The sequence below is a fragment of the Lagopus muta genome, chromosome 4 (assembly GCF_023343835.1).
Source record: "Lagopus muta isolate bLagMut1 chromosome 4, bLagMut1 primary, whole genome shotgun sequence".
NCBI classification, from domain to species: domain Eukaryota; kingdom Metazoa; phylum Chordata; class Aves; order Galliformes; family Phasianidae; genus Lagopus; species Lagopus muta.
In genome coordinates this window covers 38,544,549-38,566,133 of record NC_064436.1, presented here as the reverse complement: position 1 = coordinate 38,566,133, position 21,585 = coordinate 38,544,549, and the positions used below count along the sequence as shown (strand labels likewise).

The 21,585-nt window shown below is 38.1% G+C and overlaps 2 protein-coding genes across 4 annotated transcripts; both read left to right on the top strand.

Annotated features, from left to right (window-relative positions):
- The first annotated feature begins 48 nt into the window (after positions 1 to 48).
- On the top strand, positions 49 to 4,332 carry GAR1 (GAR1 ribonucleoprotein). Of its 2 annotated transcripts, none has more exons than XM_048942424.1 (7): positions 49 to 109; positions 673 to 890; positions 971 to 1,125; positions 1,961 to 2,020; positions 2,408 to 2,543; positions 3,328 to 3,438; positions 3,805 to 4,332. In XM_048942424.1, the coding sequence occupies exons 2-7, from the start codon at positions 686 to 688 to the stop codon at positions 3,816 to 3,818; spliced, it is 681 nt and encodes a 226-aa protein (XP_048798381.1). In that variant the 5' UTR covers positions 49 to 109; positions 673 to 685; the 3' UTR covers positions 3,819 to 4,332. The 2 variants fall into 2 exon arrangements, with proteins under 2 accessions (XP_048798381.1, XP_048798382.1); XM_048942425.1 differs by lacking the exon at positions 49 to 109 and adding an exon at positions 164 to 571.
- A 355-nt stretch (positions 4,333 to 4,687) lies between these two features.
- RRH (retinal pigment epithelium-derived rhodopsin homolog) lies at positions 4,688 to 21,518 on the top strand. 2 transcript variants are annotated; one of them, XM_048942420.1, is made up of 8 exons: positions 4,688 to 4,861; positions 8,692 to 8,905; positions 14,229 to 14,419; positions 15,190 to 15,289; positions 15,990 to 16,143; positions 16,511 to 16,679; positions 18,973 to 19,151; positions 20,041 to 21,518. In XM_048942420.1, exons 2-8 carry the CDS (start codon positions 8,800 to 8,802, stop codon positions 20,144 to 20,146), a joined length of 1,005 nt encoding a protein of 334 aa, XP_048798377.1. In that variant the 5' UTR covers positions 4,688 to 4,861; positions 8,692 to 8,799; the 3' UTR covers positions 20,147 to 21,518. The 2 variants fall into 2 exon arrangements, with proteins under 2 accessions (XP_048798377.1, XP_048798376.1); XM_048942419.1 differs by lacking the exons at positions 4,688 to 4,861; positions 8,692 to 8,905 and adding an exon at positions 12,735 to 12,763 and having other exon boundaries at positions 14,207 to 14,419.
- The last annotated feature ends 67 nt before the right edge of the window (positions 21,519 to 21,585 follow it).

Here is a 21,585-nt window from a genome sequence, read left to right as displayed (position 1 = left end):
GCCCTTTTGCGACAGTGCCGCTAGGCGCTTGTTTCTCCTTTACGGCAGGATGGCTGCTTTTCCGGCGCGTGACGATGACGTCATCAGGCGGCGCTTGTATGGACGCTAGGTACGCACGTGTGCGGGGCTAGGGTTTATGGTGCGGGTTGGGGCGCGCGCGGGCGTCGTTAGGGCCGTTAAAGTCGTTGGTCTACCTTCAGGGTCCGGCGCCGCTTCCAGGGAGGCCGTTCTTTGGGAAGCTGGCGGTCCGGCGCCTCTCCGTGGGCCGCGGAGTATGATGCTCGACCCTGATATGGCCCGTTCCTCATGATGGATAGGCATTGCCGTAGAATGGTTAAGGTTGGAAAAGACCTCTGAGATCATCTAGTCTCACCTTGCCCACTAGCCGAGTCCCTCAGTACCACTTCCACACGGTTCTTCAGCTCCTGCGGGGACGGTGACCGCCACCTTCCTGAGCAGCCCGTGCCAGTGCCCGACCACTCTTTTAGAGAAGAAACTTTTCCTAAAACAGGCGGTGTTTAATGGGGGAACTTGATTATGGCTTGCCTGCATGTTTTCAGTCGGGGCTGAGGTGGGTAACCATTAAACAGGACCATCGGGAGACCTTGATTCAAACAATATGTTAAACAACAAATACGTACTTCTTAAACCGATTTTTTGTCTACAATGTAGGAGGCAGTAGAGAATGTCTTTTCGTGGAAGAGGAGGTGGTGGCGGAGGACGAGGAGGTGGCGGAGGAGGAAGAGGAGGAGGCGGCTTTAATCGTGGAGGAAGTGGTGGTGACAGAGGTGGCTTTAATCGTGGTGGGCGAGGTGGCTTTGGACGGGGAGGTGGACGAGGAGGCTTCAACAGAGGCGGATATGACCAGGGCCCTCCAGAGAGGGTAGTTTGTAAGTTATTTGCAGAGGCTGTAATCATGTAACTTGCAGTGAGTGTTTAAGATATTCAGTTTGTTTGTTCTTTATTTCAGTACTGGGAGAGTTCATGCATCCGTGTGAAGATGATCTTGTTTGTAAATGTAAAACAGAAGAAAACAAAGTTCCTTATTTCAATGCACCAGTGTACTTGGATAATAAGGAACAGATTGGCAAAGTGGATGAAATTTTTGGGCAGCTACGAGACTTTGTATCCTTCACAAATCCTGTTGGCTTCTTCAATGGGTTTGCTCTAAAATATGAAAATATTTAATTTCCTTATTCTACTTCATATGCTTAAAACAGGTTTAGAACACCCTTCTGATCTGAATTTATTAATTTGCAGATTTACTTTTTTCGTCAGTATTACTCAAAGTTCAGAAACTTTTTTTCTTCTTACAATAACAACCAAGAAATATAAAGGGAGCTCAAGTGTACTTTGCGGTTCCTTAGCTCCCTGTTTAATCTTGAGTACTGTTGAACAGTCAGCCAGCAGCTTACCATCCTTGCACAACCATCCTTGCACGCTTGAGAACCACAGGATCCATAGTAGTTTGTGGAGTTACAGAGAGCATCCACCGTGTTGCTGTAAGTTGAAAGAAAGCTTGTGGTTGGGTTGAGCAGCCCCTGCTGGCCTGTTTCTTTCCACAGCTAGGCAGATGTACAGGCCAGGACAGTCATAGCAAAGCTACTGTAGAATCCACATTGTTCTGGATAAGTCTGAGAGACAATCAGTTGTCAAACAAGTTTGTTTCTTTATGGTTACATTTTTATGTATTCTTTTCTGCTGGTATGTTTATGCCTCAATACATGGGAAGGAAAAAGTAATGTTTGCATGAAATGTTGTCTTTGTAACTACGAGGAAAATTAGAAACAGTTATTCCTGATCATTAAGTTGTAGTTTTTCATTTGTAGTGATGATGTTTAGCTTCATTTATGGAATATGAATTTAGAAAATGTCTGAAGTGTGTAGATTCTTCCGTGTAATAATCAAATGTGATACTTCTCATTTTTATTCCTGGTGTGTTCCTTAAAGAAGCTAACAGTATTTTTCAGTGAAACTGTCTGAGAACATGAAAGCCTCTTCATTCAAAAAAATGCAAAAGGTTAGCTGATCTCAATAACTATTTATTCTATTATGTGTCATCAGTTAGATATGTAATCAAATAGATAATAAAAGCTTTATTAAGAGATTTTACTGACTTTAAAAGCTAGCTGTCCTTTGAAAATGTTTGTTTTTTCATCCTTTTCACTTTTACATCTGCTATGCACTTCCCTCTCCTAAATAACAAAAAAAGTGAATGAAACTTAATAAATATGTAAATCATATGTATTTTAATAACTTCATAACACTGATTTATTTTGCATATGTTTTTTTTACTTAGCTTTTTGCAAAGGGCAATTTGACATAATGAGTTAAGACAAAATTGTGACTGTTTGTTAAGGATTTAACCTGGGTTTTCTCAAAGCCTAATAGAACTTTCTTCCTGCAGTTTTACATTGATCCAGCAAAGCTGCTACCCCTTCAGAGATTTTTACCAAGGCCTCCTGGAGAAAAAGGTGCTCCTCGAGGAGGTGGTAGAGGAGGACGTGGTGGAGGACGTGGAGGAGGAAGGGGTGGTGGTAGAGGTAAGATCCCAAGAATGAAAATTGCAGTAAAAGTTATTTCATTTCTTCGTTTTTGGTGAACTTACCATTACATACTTGAATAAACACTTCTGTTGCAAAGAAGATAGGCACTTCATAGTTTGATAATTCAGTTTATGTTTGATAACTCAGTGGAAGAGACAGTGATACCTTTCCAAGGCAAGAGCTAGTTTCTGTAATGCAGAAAAGGGAGTACGCTGATCTGTAACCAAGACAGGAAGCATAACTATTAACCACTTTGTGGTAAAAGATAGTGGATAATACCCATTCAAAACAATGAAAGCGGTATTTTTACTGTGTTCTAAAATGTAGTTTGGACAAAATACTTGAAATGCGATGTTTGAGAGAAGGGGTAACTGATGTAGTAGATCTCATCCTTTACTTTTTAAGCACAGTCTATGGTGTACTCAGTTACAGTAGAATTCTCACCACTCTGCCACCTTGTGTGCAAGGAGGCACAAGTATGTAAAGTTTTTTCTTTTATTGTTTTGAAGATTTCATATGTAATAATTGTGGTTAACATTTTTAATGACCGCTAAAAATTATCTTGAAGTTTTATTAATGCATTAGTGTTTTAGACATTGGATACTAGATATTCAGCACCACCTAAAATGCTGCAGATGGTCCTCAGAAGAAAGAAGGTACTAGGATGAAGCAATTGGCTCTTTCTGATTTGGTTTGGATTTCCTAACTGTCAATTAAAGCTGTTGTTATGTATAACAAAATTTACATGCTCCAGAAAGTGTAACTTGTTTCCTACATTCAGGAGGATTTGGAGGAGGAAGAGGTGGAGGAAGAGGAGGAGGAGGATTTAGAGGTGGAGGAAGAGGAGGAGGAGGATTCAGAGGAGGAAGAGGTGGTGGAGGAGGTTTTAGAGGTGAGTGTGCAGATGTATTTTTTCCATAATAAGAATGGCTCTGTTTCTAAACTTTTAAGTATTAAACAGAATGCTGTATTTTCTTTTCCTCTCATATGGGTGTTCATAGTTTTATGTAAAAACTTGATGTGCTTCACACTAACTCGTTTAAACCAAAGTTCAGTGTTTTCTGTTTTTTGATGCTTTGTAAAGACCCTGCTAGTTTCTACATGAAAAGGGACTATAAGAACAGACAGCAATGATAAATTATTTTATCAATTCATGCAGTTTTATATCTATAATTTATTTACTGAAACAGCATCTAAGATAATTTGAATTAAGTATCTATGATAATGAATTAAGTGACCTTTTTCCCTCTTAAAATAGGGAGAGGACATTAAAAATGGAGCAATGAGAATCTTCCTGCTGACTTACCACGTTACCTGCAGAAGTGAAGAGCAAGAAAAAAAGTTATAAAAGACCATGAAAAAGTTGTTTGTAAAGAACTGGAAGCTATGAAGTGACAGTTAACAACTGTCAACACATGAACAAAGTGTGTAGCCCTTGGCGAAGAATGAAAGACTGCTCAGAACATACTTGAACTTTTTAAACTAAGACAGAGTTCAATGTTATTCTTAAATTGTTTGTTTCTGGCAAATGACTTAGTCAGTGCTTGACTTCATGTTGGAGTCTGGAGTAAACAATCAACTGAAACTTTTTTTTTTAAGAAAAGCCCCCTTGGGTTCACTGCATGCACATCTGTCAGTATGAACTTGTAACCTCTGTGTGACTTGGATAAGATCCCTTGTTCTCATGGTTTTATATGGAGTCTTTTGGGTCACCCTAAAAAGGAGATGTGATTTAAATAACCGTTATGGACCATTTTTTACAAACTAAACTTCAGATTATTTTTTTTTTTTTGTGGTTAGAACTTTTTTAATGCGTAAAAACAAATATGAGGAAAGGAAGATAGCAAATAATATTTTGTAGATTTTTCTCTCTGAATCTTAATGAAAGCAAAGGCATTAAGATACACTCTTAGAAGATATTATCTGATGAGTAATACAGAGTTAATTCTATTCATAGGTCACCTAATTGTATCTAATTTCACTGATAATAAAGTTGCTAAGAGTTTTTAACTGCTCCCCTCTTCCTCTTAGCCAGTTTCTCTTGAGGTTTTGATGTCCTGGCAGATCACCTCTGTTGTGCTCTGAGCTTGCTAAAATGAAATAACTCATTGTTGTGGAAATGCTGAATTATGGCCTGAACCAGTGATTGAGCACCTGGTGGGAAGGCAGGGTCAACCCAGGGGAGCTGAGGTGCATGCAGAAAGGCCAGAAGGGATGGAGCCAGGATCCACACCTTCCCCGACCTCATTTAAGGATTGGCAGTGGAGGTGTGGGTATCTTGGTGGAGATACCTGCCTCCCTGAGGTCTTCTAAAGGTAAGTGGCTTTTTTCCTTAGTTTCTTTGTCTATGGCTGCTGCATTTGGTCTTGTCCTCATTTGCTGTAGCCAACAACTTTGCTACCCAGCTGTTATCGTTGTACTTTTCATCACAGCACAGCATTACACCCATCATAGAGCTCCTCTGTATGTGGTCCTTTCAGTTTAGTGTTGCTTTAAAAATAAGTGGGAAATTCTGCATGAATACATTCCCAGTCTCTTAAATCGGATTTATTATGAGGGCTGTTGAAAAGCTAGTAAGTGTCTCTTAAAGCACAGAGAATCACCTTGTCATCTATATTCAACTTTGGAAATTGAGTAAGAATAGGAAAGAATCTGTCTCATTTCATCAGGAGTAGGGAGTCTATTGGCAGATCTCATACCAAGCATTTTTGAGAACAGATCTGTAGATTAATTGACATGAAAATTCTGAGCATCATGTTTGATGTGGGTGGGAAATATATTTCAGAACTGATCATGCTGTTGTACTTTTAATGACCATGATTGCTGGATCCATTAGGCTTGTGCTTACCAAAAGAAGCAGGTAATTTGTCAGTGCTAAAATTGGACGAACTACTAGTCACTAACAAACACAGCTCTTAGTTCTGAATTATTTCTGAAACAAAGCTTGAGCAAGCTAGCAAGAAAGCTTCAAGAACTCAGTTGCCTAGTCTGAACACCTGCTCTATATAGGACAGCAGTTAAAAAATGTTTAGAAAAAACATCCAATTTTCTATTAGATCTGCTTTTATGAGAAGAAACCAAGTCTATTCGACCACAACATCATCAGGAATTATAGAATAGCAGTTATTTTGTTGGTGTTACTATCCATTTAACTTTAATTAGGTCAATTAAATACGGACCTTTAAAAGTATTTAGTCTTTTGTTACTATGTATTGCAAGGTCTATGGAGGTAGGGCTCCGACTTGAGATATTGTAGAATTGTAGCCGTTGTAAGCCGTCTCTGTCATGCCACATTGCAACTGTATCACCAGTGCTTCAAAACCATGTTTGTAAATGCGTTCTTTGCAACAGTTGCATTCTTCACCAATGCTTCTGTGCCTAGTTGCGGACAGCTGACTTAGATCTTTCTTTATTCTTCTGGCTTTGGAAGACTGGGATAATGCAATCCTCATTCTTACAGCCAAATTTGTGCTCCGTGCTGCTGTTCTTGCTGCATGCTTTAGAGATGCACTTTCTCCAAGGGTACCAAAAGGCTGGCTATCTGGATGTTACCTTTCAATTGCACTGACGTGGCAACTGACAAAATGCCATCTTGCAGCCTAGAGCAAGAAGTGAATAATTTGAATCTTACAGCAGGTGGAGTTGTGAGTCATACTCAAGTCTGAAGCCACTGAAAGGCAAAAGCCTTGCACTTTTGTACTGGTGCAGTTACTTTCAGTTTGGCAAAGTGATGTCTTGGCAATAAATGGTATCTTGAGAAAATCAAGGTTAGTATGTGAAACAGGGCAATGATTTGGAGGCCCCTTACCAGGGCATCTTGTTAGTCACCTGGAGGTCTCTTTACAGAATCAAACTTTTTAAAATAACAGTTTAAATCTAGAGACTGGGTGTGTGAGAAATTTAATAATTTATTAATTTGTCTGCCTTTGGTTTTGAACCATTTAAATGTTTGTGGAGTTAAGATTAAAGGGAAGTACTGCCCTATACAGCCCTCTAGTGTTGATGCACTTTAATGAATGTGGGAGGATTTTTTTTTTAAAGAAAAAGCAAGCAGTATTTCTACTTCTACCATGTGTGGATTGAAATATTTTTTTAAAATATTTTACGTATAAATATAACATTTACAACTTGCTAAACCAGGTAATAAATCTTGCGTTGCCCCATATCTGTATAGACACCTACAGATTGAAGGATTGACTCAAATATAAACTACACTATTTTTGTACTGATCAGAGCCAAGTCAAAAGGAAAAACTCCATAATTCAAGGGCATTTGTTATATCTTAATTGTGAATTAATTGCTTTATATTTTGACTTTGTTTTATAAACTGCAGTTTTCTAGGGGAGAAGAAAAAAGCTTTTCTTTTTTTGGAGATGTGCCTAGATTACTTAAGTTGTAGGAGCTGGGGGTGTTAAATTGCAGAGGAAAAGGCTCTGGGGAGACCTCATTGCAGCCTTCTTAAACTTGTAGGGAGCTTAAAAGCAAGAGGGGGAGCAACTTTTTTCATGGTCCGATAGTGATAGGACAAGGGGGAATGACTTTAAATATAAGACGGAAGATTTAGTTTAGGTGTTAGGAAGAAATTCTTTACTCAGAGGGCAGTGAGGTATTGGCAATGGGGCCCTGGGCAGCTGAGCTGGTGGGGTGGCAATCTTAACCAAGGCAGTAAGCATTGCAAGCTCTGACTTCTATGCAAGATGCATGATTGGAGATGCTTATGAAAATATTGCCAAGGTTTCAGGGGAAGTAAGTAAAGATATCAAATTATCATTATGCTTTTATCTTTCAAGATGGAATGATTAAATACTAGGAAAGTAGATTCATCACTGAACAGATAATTTTCCCTTTCAAATCCCTCCCACCCTGTTCCTGCCTAGTCCTCTTCTGACAGGGAAAATGCCTCATTGATACAAGTGCCCTGCAAGCTAAGGGTGAGTGTAGTTCTATGCTAGTAAAATGTTTGCTGGTAGTGTTGTGATACGTGATCTGTAACAGTGATGACTAATTGTCATGACTGCATAAGTTTAATACCAAAATTTGCTCAACTATAGGTTGAAATGGATGAAAAGTAGAGGATGTCTATTTTAAAAAGCTGAGATTGGATGGGGAAAGCTCTGTGAGTGTTTAATGGGTTAGAGAAGAGAGTAGCTCTTTGGGTATATGACCTTCCTATGGGATGGCTTTGTTCCTCAGTGCTGTTTGGGGCAGTAAATCCTTCCTGCTGCTCGCACACATGGTCTGAGCTGCCTGTGAGCTGCAAGTAGAATTTTTATATTGCTTTTATATATAGTATGGGTACAAATTGTTTGAAGGGGAAACAGTGGTAAAGGCCTTTGATTGTGTTGATGCTGCATGTAAACTCTTTGGGCAAAGGTTTGTTGCAGCTCATATTTACACAGTATTTTGTAAAAGGCCTTTGTGATCTCCCTCTAGCATGCTGCTACCTCATAACCGAAGAAACAAAAGCTATATCACCTTTGAAAAATGCTCAATAATTTTCTGTTTAAGAAAACTTGCCCAAGCCTACCTGAGTAAGTCTGAGAGAAGGAGAGTGTTCAGACTTTATGGCATGTTCAACACCCATTTTCTGCAGACCAGGAGATTTTAGAGATGTGACAATTTTCCAAATGTCAAGCTTCACTTCAGGAAATACTGGATTAGTTTGTTGTGTCTGCCATTGGTTTGAGTGTTTCAATTAAAGTAAGAATCTTGCAGAGGAAAAGGAAGTATTTAAAGGTTTGAAGGGGTGGATACAGTCAAGGTATTTTAATGAAACTGACATTTGTGTTCTTGCTATGGTTGTGTTCTGTGCGATGGTAGGAAGTAATTCCAAACCAGGCTGAAGGCCAACTAACCAGAGTCAACTTTCTCCTGAGGTTTCTCAGGCGTTGCACAAGAGATTTGAAGTAAAAAAAGTTTGGGGGCATGTGACTGTTAATCTCTTTAGCAGTAAGAATAAAGTTTGAACATCCTGTTGGAAATGTTCTTGGTTCTGTGTTGCTCTTTGTTTCAGTTAACAAGCTTTTCTCCTGCATAGATTGGGGATATAAACTTCTTTGCGCCCTGTCCAATTAGATCATGCTTGGAAGCTGTTAGCACTGGTGGTGAGGCAACCCTCCCCTGCTTTTTTTTTTTTTTTTTTCAGTTGTTCAGTCTGCTGGATAATGAAAGAATTTTTCTGACGGGGTTTGGTAGTGTTTTGTCCTCTAGATGAATTACTGCAAGATATAGACGACAGTCTTGTGTGTCCAAAATGCATTGGAATAATTCAGCCAACTCCTCAGAAAGTGATGCTGAAGCTCATTCTGCCTTTACACAGACTGAGCACAACATAGTAGCAGCTTACTTAATAACAGCAGGTATGGGCATTGATCAACTGTTGCATAACTTTTTATAGCAGAACTGTAGATTGAATGCTTATTTTGTATAGTAACAGCAATGTGTTTCATTCTGACTTACAAGTGACCAATGGCTTTTCTCCAGAGTTTACCGACAAGTCAACAATCAGACTGAAGTGTGCAGAAACCTACATCTGCTCTCTGCTCTATATTTGAAGGCAGCGCTATGTGTTAAAAAATACATTTTGTTGATATGTAATTATAGAAGAGAGTAAGAATTAATTTCCGCCAGCTTGCAGAAGAGATAAAAATAGGGCATAGCTGTCACATCTTGCATTTTTCTGTGATGTGCTTGAAGCTATCTTGAGATTTCTTTTGGGCCACATGTTCACAGTAATATATGTGTAGTCTGAGCATGTGAGCGGGTGTCTGATAGGGGGATGTAAGGGGAAGGGTTGGAATGTGACCGAGGAGGAGGGAGGAGCTGGTCATTTATCAGAGAAGAGCGGACTCCACTTGCAGATGTATTTTTCACTGATGTCCCGTGTCAGAAAAAGCATGCTGCAAAGCTTAACATGTGTTTTCTGTGACTGCAATGGCCTTTGGCTTAACTTGAATGATATAGGTTTTGTTGTGGGTTTTTTTTGTTTGTTTGCTTTTTTAAATTTCTCATTATCGTAACTGTAAGTGTTGCAGAAATGTTTTTCTGAAGCATTGACTGCTGTAGCAATGGAATAACATCTTGTCCAAATACTGAAACCTGCTGTGTTTAGAAACATACCTTCTATATTTTTAGTGTGGAAAATAAGATGAATTTATAAATACGTTATTCCTAGATTATACCATACGTTTTCTATGTTATTATTAGCTTTTCAAATACTTCAAAATGTTTACTTAGAGATATGAAATAGTCATTTTATTTAGCATGTATGTCTGAAGTGGGGAATATCAAATCACTGATATAGAGGACATTTTGCATCAACATGAGTGCAAAGGCAATAGTTAATTTCAGATTTTTACTGAAATTGTTAGAATACACATAGATATGTGGGCCTGTTGAGCAGCTGTAGGGCTGGATGATGGTCAAGTACTGGAAGACCAAATCAACTCCGCAGTACCACCACGTCGTTTGCAAGTAACTTCATCTACTAGGTGCTGCTGATATGTGCAATGCTTTGTTATATTCTAATTGATGGTTTACGCTGTATGTAACCGGTTGGTATTTTCAGACAGTTTGAGCACTAATGTTAAGAATCAAAGCTATCATGTATTATCCAGAATCAATTCAGCTTCTTCTCAGAATGGGAGAGCCCAGTAAAAATCTGTCAGCTGTATGTTGGACTTTGCTTTCTTACTAAAGTTTTTGACAGTAAGGTCTGTAGCATGGTTCAAACTATCATTGTTTACTGCACCAAATAGCAACATCAAGAAGATTTAGTGTATGTTAATAAGCAGATATCTAAGAAATGCAATGAAGGTCAGATACATGTTCAACATTCTGTTCCTTTTTAGAAGGATTGAATGCTTTCTTCTTTCGTAAATAATTGCTTTGTTTTCTGAGGAAGGAAGCCATTATTAACTATTGCAGTCTACAGCGGCTCAACATTAATTTCAGTGATGACAGTGGTCCCCTACTCAGACTGCAGGAAGAAGCCTTATGGTTGTCCTTCACCTTGTAGTGGTGAAGTGCTCTGGGGTAATTTTAAATTGCTGACTGGAAAAGTAAATTCCATGTAATGCATGGACCTAACCTTCTCCTTCACTGTTTTTGATGCCACTACTCGTGTGTCCTGATTTTCTCTGTTAGGGCTTGTTTGCATTCCATCAACCCTTAGTTTTTGCTATTTCTCTGGGAAAAGGAAAAATAATAAATGTTTTTGTTCTTGACCATGTCATATAAGAGCCTTTTATCCTCGTATTGTCAAAATCACAAGGTGTAGTGAAAAATGTGGGAATAGTTGTCGAAGTCTAAGCTATTTCACACACCAACTGGCAGCATCCATGTGCTTTTTCTGAATCAGATGAGTTTGTCCTAGCTGATGATATGAGGTTACTGAAGTCTTTGGCCCAGTCTACATTATCTACCCTCTAAGAAATGAGGTCTGGTTAACTGGTTCCTGGAGAAACTTCGCTTTTCTGTTTGACTTATAAATTCTCTCTTTCTGAGAATACCTGTTTATTGAGTCTATATATTTTTTTCCTTCTTTGCTCACAATTAATCCATCTTTTTTCTTGTATGTTACTCTCCAGAACGTTTTTTAGTCTATTAATTTGTTCTCGTACTTCTGAAATCTTTGATCAGTATAGGCTTGGCATTTTCAGTGCTTTCTTTCTTCCTTTTTTTTTCTTTTTCTTTTTTTCTTTATTATTGTTAAGTTTGGGCACTAAATATGTGTCTAGCAGGATCCTTCCTTTGCCTTGAAGGTAGGAGTTTACAGTTCTGTTGTATTTCTTACTTCATTCTGGGTAACTGTAAAATCATAGAATCACCAAGGTTGGAAAAGATCTCCAAGATCATCCAGTCCAACCAGTACTACACCTGCTAAGCCACATCCCTCAACATAACATCTAAATGTTTCTTGAAGACCTCCAGGGACTATGACTCCATCACCTCCCTGGGCAGCCTGTTTCCATACCTGACCACTGTCTCAGAGGATAAATTTTTCCTTATGTCCAACCTGAAATCTTTTAAAGCATGTCTCATAAGAAGCCTATACGGTTTTAGAAACCTGTGACTGACAGTCTTCCTCTCCAGTGTACTACCTACCAATGGGGCTGAGTAGGCTGGCATGGAAGCTGCTTCTTTTTGCTCCCTTCACATCTGATCACTAGCTTCCCGCTTTTGTTTATTTTAGGGGCTCAAGGCATCACAGCATTGTTCCTAAAGTGTGTGAAATGTCATAGATGAATGGTTGTAACTTCCAACATCACATTTAATGTTATTCTTATGTACTATGCCTACCTGAGGAAAGACATGCTTGGTCTTTTGAAAAGAGAATAGAAAAGAGAAATAACTAAGAATGAAGTCTTTTCTGCAGACCTTATTTCACTCCTGAGGGCAAAAGATGGATTTCACTGTGCTGGATTGCTTGTTGCTTGGTTTCCATTGAGCCTTATTATCTGTACTTGTTTGTATCTGCTGGGCCTTGTGACCATGGTATTAAGGATGTGAAGTTAATATCCTGTATAGAGCCCGATGTATTATTTCAGACTTTCTTGCTCTGTTTTCACCACACCTATTCACCAAAGTTCTTTATAGAATTATCCATACAGTACTGTAATGATGTAAATCACAGTGTTCTGGTTCATAGGTGAAGTGTTTTAACAGGAAAAAAAAAATAAAAAATTCCGAAGGGCATTTCCATGGATATTGCACTGTTCAGCTTTTACCAATGTAACATTCCACTGTGCTTGTAATCCAAGGTGCTCAAATTGTACAGATGTCTGTAAGTTTAGCAGTTGGGTCAGTGGTATTGTAACAACTGTATGAGACAAGGGAATTCATAAGCAGCTTACTAATTCCTGTTACTACTTACAGGGTTGGTTTATACTTTTTATTTATTATATTTTCAAATTTGTAATGGCTGTGTTTTCTTGAATGTTGCAATTCTCCATTTTGCTGATAAAGGGCTGTGATGCTTTCTCAGGTGAGGTGCAAACTGGTTGTATGGGAACTGCTGAATCATGGCCTGATTGATCACCTGAGGTGAGCAATGAGTGAGCCATGGGAGCACAGGTGAAGGCAATTCACCTGTGCTGTCGGAAAGGGTGGAGCCTGGCTGCACCTCTCCTAGACCTATTTAAGAGCTGACCACCAGTGGGAAAGGATCTCTTCTGGAGATCCCTCCTCTGGAGTTTTGCAGTGAGCTCAGGATGTGGGTAAGCTTTCTATCTGTTTTCTTTTTGTTATTATAATCTGCTGTGCCAAACTCTCTTGCTTATTTCATAATTATAGCGTCTTTATATTCATTGACTATACACTGGTATTTTAACTTTATTAGCTCTTATGCCTGTAACTAATAGTGGGATAGTAGAAATCTAGATGATGGTAGTTTGCTCTGAGTATTTCTGAGTCTGAAGAGAATAAAACCAGAAGAATAAAAAGAACTTGTTTTGTGGGATTGCTATGTGAATTCATTGTAAGTGCCATGCAATAGGGTTTGGCTCAGAGGAAGGAAGAGCAAGAAAAATGAGGACGTAGAGGTTTTAATATATGTGCCAGGGTTGGACAAAGCTTGCTGATGCAGAGGGTCTTAAGGAGCAGTGTCCTGCACCACTTAGAGAGCACTGTGAAGCTCCAAGAAAACTCTGAAGTCATTGGATGTGAAGACAGGGGAGTGTGCATGCTAGCTTTCGTCATAAGTCTATTTTTTTCTCTATTACAACTCACCATTTCTGGTGTTGCCTCATAGTCCTCAGGCAGAGTCTGAACACCTTTGGTGCCACCTCTGTTGTATATTTCTGAAGAATTAAATGTAAAAGCACTTGTCATGTTGGGGATTTGGGGATGCCTGTGTTTAAGCTTCTGGGACACAGGGAGATTGAGCCCTGGAGTCCTATTTCTGCAAAGAAATTTCTTTCCTTCTGCTAGAGGAAAGAAACAGGGTAGGAGATATTCCCTCCCCAAAAGAACCACAATTACTCTGATTTGTGAGGTAGGAGCAAAATCGGTACACAGCTGGACTTTTTTGATTATGATACTGGCTGGAGCTTGTCAGATAAAGAAAACGGCTTTTGTGAGGCCAGCATGCCACTAATGTGAGCCAGAAATGATGCTTGCAGAGAATTCAGGCCTTGCGAGTAGAGATTTGTAACTGGCTGGCATGGAGATAGCAAAGACAATGCCTAGTTGCTCATGTTTTATATCCTTTTGCTTGGGAATATTACTTAAATATACAGTGGAAACTTCCTTTCAGAAATGAAGAACTAGGGTTGTGGTAGAGACTTTCTACTACATTAAGTGAATCAATGTAAAAGCGCTGCTTTTTTGCATCAGCCTGCACTCTTTTTGGCCTTGGAAAACAGCCTTGTACTCTGTGGCTGAAGTATCTAAATTGCAGTTCTCTATGCTTTTGGATGTCTGCTCTGCCTATCGCCACTGTACAGGAAGTCCTAGGTTTGATGAAACACCCTACTTTTGGCCTTTACTGAATCCAAGTAAGGTGAATCTAATTACAAAAGGTTTTTTTCTTTTTCAGGTGTTTTCTATTTGCAAAATCATGCTTGATTGAAATATAATTCTTGTTTAGGGCTTAAATATTAAAATAGACTGTGTATTCTTTTGCATAGGTATTACTATCTCATCTACAACTTTTTGTACAGTTTTTATTTTCTGTTTCCACAGGAGTGATAAGCATTTTCAGTAACATTGTTGTGTTAGGCATCTTTGTGAAGTACAAAGAACTTCGGACAGCAACCAATGCAATTATTATCAACCTTGCTTTCACTGACATTGGTGTTAGTGGCATTGGCTACCCCATGTCTGCTGCTTCAGACCTGCATGGAAGCTGGAAGTTTGGATATACTGGTTGCCAGGTATTGCAATTTAGACAGGGAGAAAATTTTGAGCACGTAAATGCAAGATAAGCAATAAGCAGTAGCTCTAATTGATATTGGCTCTCCTAAGAGAAAAGATGGAAATGCAAAATTTGACTCCAGACTTGGAGCTTATGTTCTGCAAAGGCCTCAATTTCTGCACATAGATTCTGTTTTGAATCCTTTTCCAAACTTTAAATCGTAAGTTAGAATTCATTCAAATGTGACCTTATGTTTATCAACTGCATCATGTGTAGAAGTACTATCACCATGCCTTTTCAGGCCCAAGACCAAGTAAAAATGGGGACCAATGGAGAAAATCGGTGTATCATATCAGTGAAAAAATACATAGCAGAGGGAAGAGTGATGATTCAGAACCTCAGATTTGCTAAAGCCTTACATGGTTCTAATCTTTTAATGATGAATCAAATGTTCTTTGGGACTCTTTAATGTATTTTGAAAGTATGACTTGAAAAACCCCTCCCAGTCTTTGCCTCGAAATCTTAATTTTACTTATTGGCATATGTAGTGTTAGACTGTCTTCCTTAGGGATTCTGGTGTACAAATTGGCAGATTGCTTTTGCAATGTTTATTTTAAATGAACCATTGACAAATTGCCTGCACTGAATCAGTTCATGCAGCACCTTGCTTACACAAGAAAACACTGATTAGAAGGTACCATACTGCCTTAGATTAATAATGCACATTTTTCCTCATGCATTTGAAAGATTTCTCAGAAAGGCCATGTTATCTGTTTTTTATAATTTCAGATCTATGCTGCCTTAAATATATTTTTTGGGATGGCGAGTATTGGTTTGCTCACTGTTGTTGCAGTTGACCGTTACCTGACGATCTGCAGGCCTGACATAGGTACTGTCTGTTTTGTCAAACATCCTTCACTGTTAGGCTTCTATGAACTAAGTGTCCAATTGTATTGTTTTCTTGTGAATGACCCCTTAATTAAAGAGCTAGGTGTAATTAAAGCATAGAATGTGGTACTGCAGTACATGACGAGCAATACAGTTTGCGTGGATGGTACTGCTTGTGAACATGAGAATTTTAGAGGTAAGCTGCTACTTGCTTTGTAAGTTGTATTTTCCTGGCAGTTTCCAGTCATTAGAAGGTCACATCCATATATTGAAGTGTACAGAATGCCTCAGCTGTGAGAGGTTTTGACCTCTGTCAAGTCTGCATTTGCTTCCAGCATTGAGTCAGCACTGTATTGAATATTTTTTCACTATTCTTTATTACAGCTGTACTGGAACAGTCAATTCCTCTTTGTTCTTTCTTTCTTTCTATGTGCATAGTAGGCCTTTTGGCATTGCATCAGGGTCAGGTCTTGTCTGTATGCTGTGAGTTGAAGTGGATGATGGAATTAATTTAAGTCTGGAAAGCTTAGATGTATTTCAGTGATAGGAAGCATGTATGCTGCAGTGTTTGGGAGTGTAGTTCTCTGAGAGGATCGTTATTAATGCCACGTAGGTTTGCTCTCACCTACTTGTGGTTAAAATTCAATACTGGAAACAAGAAAAAAAGGCAACAATTTGTGAATATACGTGTTTTGTCACAGGAAGAAGAATGACTGCACGTAACTATGCTGCTCTAATCCTGGCTGCATGGATCAATGCAGTCTTTTGGGCGTCCATGCCTACCGTAGGCTGGGCTGGCTATGCTCCAGATCCAACTGGAGCAACTTGCACAGTCAATTGGAGGAAAAATGATATGTAAGATTTCACCTCACCTTTTCTTTTAATTTGTTCTCTTATTGAAGGTTTAGATTATTTACCACAGAATGACAATAAATTCTTGAAGTATGAAGCCTAACATACAAAGATAATTTATTTAAATATATATATATATATATATTTTCTAGGGCAAGTCTAGATAAAATGTAGAAAATGTGCAATGCTTGAAAACTGTTCATTTAAAAAAAAAAAAAAACAACCCTGCACCTGTTAATAAAAACTAAAGACTGAAGATTTTCTTTCTAATTCTCTAGAATTTTGTTTCAAATTTCATAGTCAAATTCTTCAGTAGCTCTTCATGGATGGATATTTGTAAGTTACTGTGTTTTGTTTTCTGTCTTATCAGGTCCTTTGTTTCCTACACAATGAGTGTAATTGCTGTTAATTTTGTTGTACCCTTAACAGTCATGTTTTACTGTTATTACAATGTTTCCCGGACAATGAAACAATACACCAGCAGTAACTGCCTGGAGAGCATCAGCATGGATTGGTCTGACCAAGTAGATGTAACAAAGGTATGGTAAATGAGGGTATGTTTCATTTTAAGCATGTTCTTTTGAGTTAGTTTTGAGAATGGAGGAACAATACAGCCACTTAAGCTTGTCTATTTCCTGCATTGCCTTTTTCCTTCTTACTAAATATTAACTGAAATTTAGCCTTAGTGAAATCTCTAGACTTGACTAGCATCACTAGATTTTTTTATTCTTTCCAGACGAACAGCTGTTTTGAAGCCTGGGAACTATGTTCTTGTTTCTGCCCTCTGTCACTGTATAGAAACATACCTCATCAGTGGCCTAGGAAGATTGTCTAAGACACTTTTTGTGTCCACAGAGTCTTTAGGTGCTCTGCCAGGTTCACTAGTGCAACTGGTCAGAAACGGATTAGTCATTAGCTCTGTTTTGCTCTCATGGACTGTAAATGAAAATGCATTTTCAAGCTCCCAAACTGTGTGCTTCTTCTGATCCCTTGTATTTTTTTTTCTTTTTTTTTTTTTTTTTTAGTCTATTGAGCTTATCTCTTTCTTAGGTAAACAGTAGGAAATGTGAATTATGGCATAGAATGATACATCCTGCTTGAAAAGTTCACATTCTTTTAACACACAAAAGTCCTTGAGAAAGCTTTAAGTGCACTGGCTCCTTTGATTTTGGATGAAGATATGGTTTATGGTTGGGCACAACAAGAAAACATACAGAAATTAGGAGTAGACTGAAAAGAATGTATATTTGAATTAGTTATCAATGCAAGCTTAACATTCCTTGGAGAATGTTCTCATTGCTGAAAACCCCAACCCTTAATTATGAACATTTTATGTTTCTGAATAATTCAGAATGCTTTAAACTGAAGATTCAGTTATGGATTTAGACTCAGGTTTGTATGTTTTTCATATTTCACAATTGACTATGAGTTGTATTTAAAAAATAAAAAATGAAGCCTTGTGGTTAAGCATAATCCTTTAAAATGGGTTACTTGATTTTTTTTTTTTTTTTTTTTTAATTTTTCCACAGTTTGGCATCTTTTAAGCTTTCTGTGCATTGACGACTTCTAAACAGAAGTATTCTTTTATGTAAGAATCACTGTTATGAAATTATTCTCTTACAGACATTGTGTTAGTATTGAATAGAAACCTTCTGTGGACAGGGTGCAGCTTGCTTGGTTGTGCTCTGAAACAGCCCTCACAGATTTGTTGATAATTTCCAGTGAGAGCCAAAATGAGAAACAGAAGGATAGAATATGGGCATAGGTGAACAACACTAGAGAACCGTACACTAGAGAAAGAGCATTCAAAGAGCCCAGCAGTTTCATTTAGTTTTGGGGTGATTTGTTTTGCTTTTCCTGATTAATTTGAAGCTTCCATTCTGATTTCTATTACTGATTCGCATCCCAGACAAAAGCCAGAAAAGTCAGTCCTAGTTGATTCCGCTCCTGCCCTCCCACTACTCTCAAGTTGTTGCTGTTTGGCCTGCTGGTGGCTTTATGTTTTCTCCTGGGTGTGAATGAGAAATACTAATTTCTAGAAGAATTTAATCTGCAAGATGCTGAATTTCCTTGTTCTTTCTGTTCATGTTTATTGTCTGTAATAGCATCCCAAGGTGACCTGTTTTCGCTGGATTCCTTCCACTCTCTTCAGAATAGCAAAAAAAAAAAAAGTATTCTGAACTCTTTCTTGATGTGTATCTCAAGATTCTTTTGAAAGGAAGCCTGTTGTTCTCACAGAGCATTATACCCAGTTTATAATATTTTCACTAGAAAGTAGATTCCAAGTTGTTTACACCTTGACATAGAAAGGAAGTAGCTAGGAAATGCTTAAAATAATGTGATTTATACAAAAGCTGGTAACTTTCTACGATATAAAATGATATTGAGTACCTGATCATTTTTAAATATTGCATTTTATTTTCCTATAGCCATGTTTGGTGGATGTTGGAGATATGTGTGGTAATAAAGACAGTAATACAGATACTCTAATGCGCGTTTTGGAGAAGACTTGCTGATATGCAGTGCATTTTTTTTTTTAAGAGTTGAGGTAGTGGCCATAATTCATTTGTGAAATCTTCTATGGCCATTTAAATTTTTGATGATTGAATTTAAAATAATGCTTAGTGCTAATCATAAAGGAAAATGGTAACAAAATAACAGTTTATTATTAAATCCTGAAAATGAGATTTTGCTGTAAGTTATCGAGAATGATCAGATGTTTTCATTTACATGTCATTATTTAGTTCTGGATATCTCTTATTATCACACAGATGTATGTACTTTGAGTTAGGTTAATCTTCAGGTTATGTTTGTGTTGCCCTTGTTTTACAGATGTCTGTTGTGATGATTGTAATGTTTCTGGTGGCATGGTCTCCTTATTCCATTGTGTGTTTATGGTCTTCCTTTGGAGATCCGAAGAAAATTTCTCCTGCAATGGCCATCATAGCTCCTTTATTTGCAAAATCCTCCACATTCTATAATCCCTGCATTTATGTAATTGCAAACAAAAAGTAAGTGTTCTTCGGTACTGTCTACATAATGATCATCTGTAGATTAGGAGAAACTGAATTGTGAGGAGACTGGGGGGTAAACTGTTCTGGGTTTACCAAAGACAACGTTTTGGGCAGCAAAATCTAAATGAAATTGCTTTGATCAACATCAGAATGTGTTAAATTGATACAGATTTTTGAAAGCCAATTAGTGAAGATTGTGTAAGTTCGTTTTGAGAAGTCTTTTGTCATTTCTCAGAGGGACTTACTGTGGAATTTAAGTTCATCAGCAGCAGACTAGTTTTGGTGACTGTGGCCAAGATGTCTTACACATCATCTTAGCGAAGTGTAACTTTGGAATTCCTTGCTTGGTTGAGATGTTCCATACTGTGATTGATTAGGAGGGAGTTACACTTTCCACTAAAGTAAGTTAGTTAAGCCTATTCTTCTATATTGAGGAAGCATATAAAATGCTCTAGCCAACCCATTGCCTCTGAATGGGAATTGGATTTTGCAAACAGGAATCCTTCATTGCTTTACTGCCAAGCTACAAAGAGGCTGTGATCTCTGTCTGGCTTGTCTGCCCTGATCCTGCTGAGTCCATGAAAGTCCATCACCTTTTCACCCCGTTCTCCAAACTTTGCTTTTGTCGTAGCTACACATCCAGTCTTCAATTACCAAAAGCTGCTGAGACTCTTGTTGTGGGAGAAACACTTGATTGAGTTATTCCTGTACATGGAAATGTAAGAGATTCAGGTCCTTTTGAATTCCAGACATGCAATTTTTTTATTAAGCAACTTTTACTAAAGTTGAAAGCAGTTGTAATACTTAAAAGAGCATACCCAGTTTGTGTTTGTATGCAGTTCTCCAGCTAGTGATATTTCTGCTTTCACTTTTTTGTCCTTTGCAGGTTTCGGAGAGCAATCCTGGCAATGGTGCGATGTCAGACGAGACAAGAAATAACTATAAACAGTGCCTTGCCCATGAGTGTTTCTCAAAGTGCACTGACATCCTAGAACTGGTTTACTTTTCTGCATAGATTTTGTGGAAACAAATCTGGTTACAGTTAGTTTATTTTTTGGAATAACAATCTGCCTCTTCCAGTCAATTGTTTCCTGTTAATCGCTGAAGTATCTTTTAGGTTAAAGAGAAAAAAAAATAACAAAAACAAGCACTGCAATTTCAGTTTTCAAGAATGAGGCTTATTGGATTGATATTTCTGGCACAAGCAAAAAAGGCCATTGAAGTGTTCCATGTGACCTGTGGGGTTGGACAAGGTGACATCAGGGCAGGAAGAGACTGAAGTAGGAAGTGCTTAGGTTCAGTAACAGATATAGCACCTTTGATTCCTCTTGCAAATGACTTTCTCTCAATTTCAATTAAAAGTTTCTGGACCTGGATTTTCCCTGTATGTGTGTATTCAATATCATGTGTCTGTACTGACATTTGTTTTGCTTCCATGAATATGGTAAGGTTATCAGAATATCTAGCTAAACCCCATATATCTTATTATCAGCTTTTAGGATTTTGAAAGGCTTTCATGATATTTCATGCATTTTTGAAGTTTTGGCTCACAGAATCAAATCAGTCTGTGGGATGGACAGCTTTTGTTTTAGTAATGGCACATTTCTAGTGCTTGCCCCTGCACAGCAAATCCTGATGGTGGGACAAAATGCTCCCTGAAGGTTGACTCTCAGGTGGCTCATAAAACAGTGAAGATTTCTCATTATTTCTAAGTCAATCTCATGGACATCCATTGTGTAATTTTTGAAGAACTTTGACAATGTCAGCAATAGATTTATTTGTGTTGGAGGGGGTGGCTGCAGATAGAGCTATTGATGGATGGTAGTACACATTCTTGATGATTCTCAGATTTTGAAAATAAGTATCTTTTTTTTTGATTTCCAATCCGAAGTCTTAGTGATCCTTCAGACATGTCTCAGCCACTGTGACTTTGTAGCTACAGTTACTCTGTCACTTGGGTTCTTTTTTCTCCTAGGATCTCTAGTGTTGGTCTGACAGAGTACCACTTTAAGTGATGCAGTCATCTGGGAAAGCTAAATGTTAATTTTATTAATTTGTGTGGAATGTGTGATGTAATTTTTTTTAAGTTCCCCCAGAATTGTGGGAAAGAAACACTTTAGAAAGTGTATTTTAGGTCTGACCATGTGAAATTTAACAGTATTTTGAGTACAATTTGCACGAACAGGTGGTTCATTTCTTCCATTTTATTTTGATTTTATTGTACATGTGTTCATCCAAAGCGTGGCTTTGCAGTGTGGAGCTGTTGTTTAAAATTTGTGTGTTATTGGTAAAAACCTGTCTTTACAGGTTTTTTTGAAAGTTCTAGAGTCTGTGCTTCCTATTAATTTGTACTTTTCAGTAATAAAGTAAATGCCATACAATGTCTTCTTGCTGTACTTGCTTTCTTCACGGAATCTTGGAACATTGCATG